Source organism: Mucor velutinosus (genome assembly GCF_035048745.1).
Source record: "Mucor velutinosus strain NIH1002 chromosome Unknown tig00001567, whole genome shotgun sequence".
NCBI lineage: Eukaryota > Fungi > Mucoromycota > Mucoromycetes > Mucorales > Mucoraceae > Mucor > Mucor velutinosus.
Genome location: NW_027041896.1, coordinates 1 through 9037, shown reverse-complemented (window position 1 = coordinate 9037; position 9037 = coordinate 1). Strand labels below are relative to the sequence as shown.

The 9037-nt window shown below is 44.0% G+C and overlaps 4 protein-coding genes across 4 annotated transcripts; 2 read left to right on the top strand and 2 right to left on the bottom strand.

Moving 5' to 3' along the window:
* Positions 1–1785: 1785 nt before the first annotated feature.
* On the top strand, positions 1786–2805 carry ATC70_011880 (Importin N-terminal domain-containing protein; the record flags this gene model as incomplete). Its single annotated transcript, XM_064831065.1, has 1 exon — positions 1786–2805. The coding sequence occupies one exon, from the start codon at positions 1786–1788 to the stop codon at positions 2803–2805; it is 1020 nt and encodes a 339-aa protein (XP_064687933.1).
* A 425-nt stretch (positions 2806–3230) lies between these two features.
* Positions 3231–6947, top strand: ATC70_011879 (uncharacterized protein; the record flags this gene model as incomplete). The annotated part of the gene is made up of 1 exon (XM_064831064.1): positions 3231–6947. The coding sequence occupies one exon, from the start codon at positions 3231–3233 to the stop codon at positions 6945–6947; it is 3717 nt and encodes a 1238-aa protein (XP_064687932.1).
* A 924-nt stretch (positions 6948–7871) lies between these two features.
* On the bottom strand, positions 7872–8330 carry ERF1_2 (translation termination factor eRF1; the record flags this gene model as incomplete). The annotated part of the gene is made up of 2 exons (XM_064831063.1): positions 7872–8207; positions 8259–8330. The coding sequence occupies 2 exons, from the start codon at positions 8328–8330 to the stop codon at positions 7872–7874; spliced, it is 408 nt and encodes a 135-aa protein (XP_064687931.1).
* A 405-nt stretch (positions 8331–8735) lies between these two features.
* Positions 8736–8969, bottom strand: ATC70_011877 (uncharacterized protein; the record flags this gene model as incomplete). The annotated part of the gene is made up of 1 exon (XM_064831062.1): positions 8736–8969. The coding sequence occupies one exon, from the start codon at positions 8967–8969 to the stop codon at positions 8736–8738; it is 234 nt and encodes a 77-aa protein (XP_064687930.1).
* Positions 8970–9037: the final 68 nt, after the last annotated feature.

The following is a 9037-nucleotide window of genomic DNA, read 5'->3' as shown; positions in this document are numbered from 1 at the left end:
CCTTTCAGCACTTCGGGTGGTTTCCTGACCTACGCTTCGCTTCGGTGGAAACCAACCTACGTTCAAACGGCTCGCGCTGCCGCGGGCCTTTGGCTAATATCCCAAAATTAATAGAGCTAAAATGTTAGAAGAGGAACCCTGATTGTTGATTGATATATAATCACTAATCATATGAGTGTTTATGCTTCGGATGGTTCTCACCGAAGCGTAGCGAAGGTAGAGAACCAACCTGCGCAGCGGCAGCTCGTGCTACTGATTGCTCTTGCGTATTTTATCAAAATACTGCTACTTTCATTTTGACCTTCCACTTACACATAGTAACCTTTCATATTATCTGTGGATCTGATTCTTATGTGATGTTCTACATCCATATACACGTAGCTACTTCATATACGGGCAAGCAGCATACTGGTATTCCCAATTTTTAATCCTTAGTGTCCCTAATACAGCAAAATATGAGTGCATTTGAGCTGAATTTTCTTGCGTTCAAGGCCGTTTTAGATCGTCAGAATAGTCCCAAATGGTTGCTTTCATCTGGCAGTTACTTTCTGACACTTTTGCTCGACTTTTTGGGGATCAAAAAAACATGGTCAAAAATCGACCAAAAAGCATGAGGTATCCCTCATGGTTTTCATCGAAAATCAAACGATCGCATTTTTCATCTTGATAATGGAGACTTTTACTATGGTATATCTTGAATCAAAATGTTTCTATCAATCCAAAGCAACCTCTGAAATCATCTTTGTGGGACTTTGATATGTAAAATTTCGACATTTTGGCCATAAACCTCTTTTCATATTTTTACAAATCATTTGGTAAGTGTATTCAAAACATCTATTTTACTTAGTACCATTGGAAGCGCCTTGAAAAGTACTCCAGGAAAGCTTAAGGAAGCATGGGGTGATTATCATACTTCACTTAGTCGAATCTGCAAAAATAGCTCGATCGAGTCCAGAATCATCAAAATTTGTCCAATCTGGAACAGACTATGATTCTGGGTTTAAATTAATTTTGGCTGGTAGGGCCAGCTGGAAAACTCATGACCTTTTTATAAGGCAATACAGTAGTAAATGCCCTTGAAGCGTATAGAAAGTAGGTGGAAGGTCATAGCACTATCGTTTATAATGATATTTTATTGCATTCTATATTTAATAACGTTAGTCTGGACATTGACAATGCATGGGTTGCATAAAATGTCTGCAGTAAGTAATGAAATATCTGAGGCTCTGAGACGTCGCTCAAATAAAACATTGACAGCATTGAGCAGAGGAAAGAGGGTAGAAATTACAGTGGTTTTTGTTGATTGATTGTAAAATCATTATTCTCATATGAGCCAGGCCAGATAGATGCCTTGAAACTCAGATTCCATATTAGGGTTATAAAGTGCAAAAGTACTGAACATTTATTATGTTATGATATGAGCCAGGCCAGATAGATGCCTTGAAACTCAGATTCCATATTAGGGTTATAAAGTGCAAAAGTACTGAACATTTATTATGTTATGATATGAGCCAGGCCAGATAGATGCCTTGAAACTCAGATTCCATATTAGGGTTATAAAGTGCAAAAGTACTGAACATTTATTATGTTATGATATGAGCCAGGCCAGATAGATGCCTTGAAACTCAGATTCCATATTAGGGTTATAAAGTGCAAAAGTACTGAACATTTATTATGTTATCACCTTTCTTCCGCTTTTCAAATTTTTACATAGTTTGAATCACCACTGTAAGAAAAATCCCTGAAAAAGCGATAGTAACAACAAACATTGCAACTTTGATCAGCATGTCAAACATTGTGATCGATCAAACCACCATCCAGGCTCTCGTCGAGTCGGTGAAAGCCTTACACTCCCGTCTCGACATTTTCGAACGTGCTCAACAAGCCCAGCAAGCCCTGAACGCTCAGTTCCGAGAAGAAGTAAATGATCTTCACTCCATCATCAACAATCTCGAGAAGCTTATCCGCTCTCCTGCACCCGTAACTGCTCAACCCCCCATCGCCGCTATCCCAATTACACCTGTGGTCCCTGCCGCTCAGGCTCAGGCTCAGGCTCAACAACCCCGCAACAACCCACCCCAGTGGAGCCAAGTCCTCAAACGTCCCTCCGCTGCCTCTAACAAGCGCCGCCGCGAACATGCTCTCCGTACACTTCAACCTCCTCAACCTGCCACTGAAAATTCCAACTACACTGTTCTGCACCTCCATCGTGCTCATCGTATGACTCACACCGAATATCGTGCTACCCTCGCTGCCATCGGCATCGATAGCAAACGTATTCTAGATGTCACTTTTCCTGCTCGCAACATCTCCACCATCCTGATCCACACTGCATACAAGGCGGATATACTTCAACTCTTAGCCGCCGGTGAACTGACTGAAGTCCCAGACTTTAACCCGCTTGACCATACACATGTAGCCGATCCCCAATTTGCTGACATGCCTGCTCCCCAACTAACCCGTATTGCTGCCGCCCTTCACACTGACCGATGCATCCGTACTGTGCGCTACATCAAGAAACATACTGTCCCCGGCGTCCTCAAATTTTTCATGGCCCAAAACTGGATACCTCTCGTCACTGCTCAAGATCTCTCTGCTGAACTGCTTCCTCGTCCTGCCAAACGTGCTATGGACCCTCATTCTGCCGTTGGTCAATTGCTCCTTGATCCCGTCTACGCCACCAAGTTACGCTCACGCCAGTTGGTTGATCGTCTAGGCAACGTCGTTGAAACCAATGCAATGGAGATTACTGAGGAATTTTACGATGATCCCAACCACTCAGACACCGATGACTCTCTTGAATGAGTGAATCCTCATCACAGCCTTTAAATCAACGTTCTGCATCCCCTGATAATGTTTATGTCCCCCCGGTATCTGCTCCTCATTCTTCTAACAAACACACTAACTTGATTATTCGTAGTCTCAACTGCCGTAGCCTTGCTAAACCATCAAACGTCCCCAACAGCCAAGCCTTTTGTCGATTCCTACGTCAATCTTATGATCAACAACCACACATCCTCTGCCTTCAAGAAACCCACGCTTCCGATCCCAATACCCAAGCTCGCCTCGACTTACAACTCCAAGCAACATCTTCTATATGGTCATCCCATTGCGGGATAGTAAGTCTTCACCCTAATATTCATATCAATCCCATCTTCGTCTCGGATGATGGTCGAATCATATATTGTACCATTTCCCACACTACTAACCTATTTCCTCCCCTGAAGATCATGAATATCTATGCACCCGTCACTACTCCAGATAGATATATCTTTTATGATCAGTTACTTCAACGCTCCTTCTTCCAAACTCTCGTCACCAACATGAACACGGCGGAAGGTCTACACAACAATCACCTGTCTAATGTCACCGATGCCCCATCTATAGTCGTTGGTGATTTTAATTACAATTTCCGCCAATACCGTCCACCATCTATTGTCAAACCAGCTAGCATTCAATCACAATGGCTATTTCATTCGATGCTCACCCACTACTATCAGGAAAGTACTCATGAATTAATCCACGAACCTCAAGTACCTACCTTTCGTCGCAACACTACGTTCACTACCATCGATTATATGTTCTTGAATCCTCAACTGATGGACTTCCGTACTGACCAGTTTGTCCACTTTGTCCACTCGGACTGGACTGACCATGCGATGCTGTCTACCCAACTAACTTTTGATAATCCAGATCTCGGTAAAGGTCTGTGGCGAGCCAATCCACAATTAGTCCACAACGAATACTTCTGCCAACGCCTGTTCACAAAGCTTGACGATTTCCACACCCTTCTCGCTTCCAATGCTAATGATCTCACTCCACAAGTCATTTGGGATCAAATCAAGGAATTAACTCGACAGGTAGCCAAATCTTGTAGTCGTCGTCAATCGGAATGGCGTCGCCGTCTACTTCGTCGTCTCCAAAGCAAGCGGAACAAGCTGATACGACTCTACAAAACGACTCAAGTACGCAATGATCGCCTTCCCAAGATCGAATCAATGATAGGTAACCTACAACAAGAATTGGCTGATATTCAAGCTTTACGCTCCGGCATCAAATGGCGTGAACACGGGGAGAAATCCGCTGGTTTCCTCAAGCGTCTTACATCCCAGCGATCCCAACAACGAGCCATCCCCACTCTTCAACACCCCATCTCCTCCTCCGATTGTGCGACTACAAAGGACAAACAGGCAGCTGCGGTAGCTTACTACGAACGGCTCTACACTGCGGATATAGTGGACACCGAAGCGATTCGCTACTTTACTAATCAGATTCCTCATACTGACAAAATTCTAGATTCAGACCACCCGTCATTATGTGCTCCATTTACCCTCGATGAATTAGTCGAAGCCGGTACTCGGGCCCCTAAACAATCTAGTCCTGGCATTGACTCCCTACCATATGCCATAATACAATTGCTTTTCACCCACCCACTCACCGCTGCCATTGCTCTCCGTGTTTATTCTGACGCCTTGTCAAACGGCGTATTCCCGCAATCGTGGCAAGAAACTTGTCTGGTCTTGCTCCCTAAGAAAGGTGATCTTGCCTTGTTGCAGAACTGGCGTCCCATTAGTCTTATCTGTTGTGATGCCAAAATCTTCACTCGGCTGTTGAATGCTCGGCTCATGCTCCACTTTGGCACACGATTGACCACCTCACAATCCGGCTTCATGCCCCATCGCTTTATTGGCGAACCAGCCATGACCCTACATTGCGCTCTGTCCCTCGCCACTGCCACCCATTCTACGTCAATCGCCTTGTTGTTAGATCAAGAAAAAGCATATGACCGTGTCAACTTGGAGTACCTCACCGCTGTACTCACAGCTTTTAACATGCCATCTTCTCTAATCTCATCACTGCTTTCTTTGTTTACTAACACGCAGGTACGGGTCAACATCAACGGATTTCTCTCTGAAGCATTTCCAACCCAACGTGGTATGAGACAGGGTGACCCTATCAGTCCTTTGCTTTTCAATATCATCTTCGACCCCTTCCTCCGTGCCATCAACCAACATCAAAACATACTTGGGTTTGACTTTACACGCATTGCAGCCACTAATCCTCGTTTTTCCTCCCCTCTCGCTGACAATGTTCCTCTCGCAGATCCAGTCAAAGTCCTGGCATATGCCGATGACACACTAGTTTTCCTCAACGATCTTAGTGAATTCCACCAACTTCAACAGTTGATAAATAAGTATGCCGCCGCGTCCAATGCCTCTCTCAACTATCACAAGACGCAAGCATTGTCTCTCTCTGGTGTACCGCACGAATCCTGGATTCTCGGCCTTCGCGCGTCTGGTATCTCGTCTTGGCATGACCAGAATGCTACCGCTCCCATCATCTATCTCGGATACCCTATTTGTTCATCTACCGCTCAAAAGAACTCATATTTCGATGCTCTTCTCACTCGTCTCCGGGACTTTTGTCGCCTTCATTCGGTACGCAACCTTACCTTTCGAGGACGGGTTACTGTTCTCAATTCACTCTTGTTCTCTAAAGTGTGGCATATTGCACGCTTGTTTCCTTTTTCGGCTAACGATATTCACAAGCTACAACAGCTGGGCGCCTCGTTCGTTAACCAAAATGCCAAACTAACTCGATTCTCTTTCGCTACTCTCTGCCTCCCTCGTTCTCATGGCGGCCTTGGTCTTTTGGATCCTGCTGTGCAGATCAACGCCCTTCAGTGGCGCTGGCTTCATCCACTTTTGCACCCATCCGATCCCACTCCTCCTACCAAGACTTCTCTTCCTTATCTCCGTGTCATCCTCAACTTCTTCCTCGCTACTCCCTCATACCCCACCTACCACTGGTCTCTCCTCTTTCCTGCCTGTAGGCCATCAAGCGCCAGAAAGGTCATCGCTCCTCTCTACAACATTCTTCGCGCCGTAGATACCATTGTTCGTAAGTTTGGTGTCTGTCATGTTTCCTTCAGTACTTGTCTACGCCTGCCATTTTCGACCTTGGTTGAACATAACCTTCCACCCAACCATAGCTTATCGCCTACATTTCGCTCACCAAAGGAAGTGGTAAAACACTACCCCAGAGTGCTTCAACTTACAGGTAATGATGTTTTCATCTTTGATACCACCACTCAAGCTCTTCAACTTCGCACTTCGGTCATTGGCCTACCCCACCAACCCACCAGCTTACGCGCTATCAATTTTCTTCAGGCTCAAAACCTACTGCTCACCAACTTCATTCACTTCAACATGTTGCTCCTTGTCCCTCGTCCAAACATCACACATATCGACCTCTCCACCATCACCAACTATTCCGATAGTATCAGCCTCGTATCCACCCTTCTACTCTCTTTATTGGCAACTTCATTTTCTTTTGAGTCTCATTCATTCCTTTTATCCCTCCCTACTAATCAAGGATTCAAATCCCTCCCCCTTCACACTAACCCTTCCTCTTATTCGTCCCCTTTAGGTGTTGCCAAATGGAAGCAGTTTTGGACTCTCCAGATTCCTTTGAATGCTCGCAATACTTGGTTCCGGATCCTTCATGAAAAAGTTACTACTCGTCAATTATTACATCAACGGCTTCGCGATTCATTTACCCCGTACTGTCCTCACTGTCAGTCTTCGTCATCCACAATCCCCACCATCATCGAAGATACTGAGCACTTCCTCTTTTCCTGTCCTCGAAAATTGGACGTCTGGCGACAAACTCTCTCTCTTTACATCTCACCTCGATTCTCTTACTTTGCGTACGAGGAATACATTGCCATCCTCCACCTTCGCCTCGATATTGACCGCTCATCTCATGAACTTTTTCCTGCATTATCCGTGTTCCAGGTCTTTGCTTGCATCCAACAGGCTATCTGGTCTGCTCATTACCGCCAAGTTTTCCAGCACGTCCCTTTCATCCCGTCTACTGTCATCCACTCCATTCATCGTACTCTCCTCAATTTAGACTCCCAACTTTCCTTCGATACAATTATCTGAGCTTCCCCTTATATCCTCCAGTCTTTATATCCCCTCCCTCTATATTAGGTGACGATTTAAGGACTTTAAATAAAAACAGAAGTGCCTACTTCCTTATAAAAAAAAACATTTATTATGTTATGATATTGAATCAAAATGCTTCTCTCGACCCAAAGCAACTTCTGAATCCACTTTTATGAGGTCTTACTATGCAAAATTTTGACATTTTGGCCAAAACCTCATTTCGTATTTTATAGAATTGTTCAATAAGTTTATTCAAAACGCCTATTACAATTAGCACGATTGGAAGAGCCTTGAAAAGTACTTCAAGAATGTATTAGGAGGTACGGGCTAATTATCACAACTTACATAGTCGAATCTCACGAAATAGTTCAATCAAGTCGAAAAGTCCCAAAGTTTGGTCAATCTGAACAGAAAAGAAAATTCTGAGTTTGAATTAATTTTGCGCTGCTGACTGACCTAAAAGCCTTTTTGATGATGACAATGATGATTGAGATGTTGATTGTATGAGAATCATAAACTTACAGAATTATCGCTTAGCTTGAATACTTTCTTTTGATTTTGTTGGGAATTTTCATACCTGACAGCGTTAATCAGCCTGGGTCACAACCAAAAAAAAAAGGTAATCGCAGCTTCCTAATTATGATTTGAAGCATTTCAATATGGTATGTAGGCAGTATGCGTTGCATTGATACACTTTCGGGCTTGTCGTTTTTCTTCTTTGCTCAGAATTTATGAGCATGCTTGTACTGTATGAATCAATAAACCTGACGTTGCACTCAAGCGCCGTAAGTATGGAGTCAGTAGGTAAACCACATCAAGCCTGTTTGTTATGAGTCAAAACATAGTTTATTAAATGTTATATCGTTTAGTTTTGTTATCGCATAAGTTTGTATATAGATAGATAGATGAAGTGTAAGCCAACTACCAGATGGAGCACTTGTTGGCAGGATTCATGCCTTGTTCCTTATTGACACACTTGAAAGCTTCAGCGAAATCAGGGCTGTTCTGAACAGCAGCATTGACTCTGACTTTAGCAGGCGAGTGGACATCACCACGGATTCTTTGGACAGCCATTTCAGGACGCATATTAGAACACCAGACACGACCAAAGTTGATAAAGAACAACTGTTCGGGAGACAAGTGATCCAGTTGAGGAAGGATCATGTTTTGATCGGGATTCTGTTGCAAAGATTTGCGCATGGCAGTAAGAGCAGCATGGACACCACCATTGTCAGCCAAGTTTTCGCCGAGAGTCATCTGCAGGTAATAATTAGACTAGGGTACAAGCATGACAACATTTCATAATACCTTTCCATTGACATGTAAGACGTATTGTTGGGCCCTTGGACGGAGAAGGAGTTGTACTGGTTGATAAAGCATTGACTTCTTGCCTCGAAAGCCTCGGACGTAGTATCTGACCACCAAGTGTTTAATTTGCCCATCACCATCGTAAGACGGCCAGAGTTATCAAAGGCATGCTATGTCGTTTGGGTTAATGTCATCTTATAATAAGTCCATTCTATGCCACTCACTGTAAATTCATGGCCAATAACAGCACCAATACCACCGTAATTGAGATAGCTAGGCAATTCAGAGTGATAGAAAGGGCGACTGCAATATACCAGCAGGAATGACAATCTCATTAAAGACGGGAGAATAGTAAGCATTGACTTCATGAGGATCCATGTGCCAGACGGACTGTCCACCTTTTGACCGATTTGATTCCAATTCTTATTGATGTCCCACAAGAGAGCAGACTTTTGGTTGCCATAAAAGTTGATCACATCAATGTTGATGTGCAGCATAGTAGTTGGCCAACGAGTCAGCAGAACGCACGTCTGGAGTCACCACACTATAAGCTTCCTTGTGATTGATCTTGTTGACCTTTTCGACCGCCTTGGCCCGTGTAACAGCATCCAACCAGTCCACTTGATTCAAACGCTCAGACCACGTAGATTGAATGTTGTTGATAAAGGAAGCCACTTGCTCACGTTGGACCTCACCACCAAAGTGTTTCATGACAAAGTAGCGGCCCAGGAGTTGACCAAACGTATTGCTAGTGGCACGGACACAAACACGCGAACGTT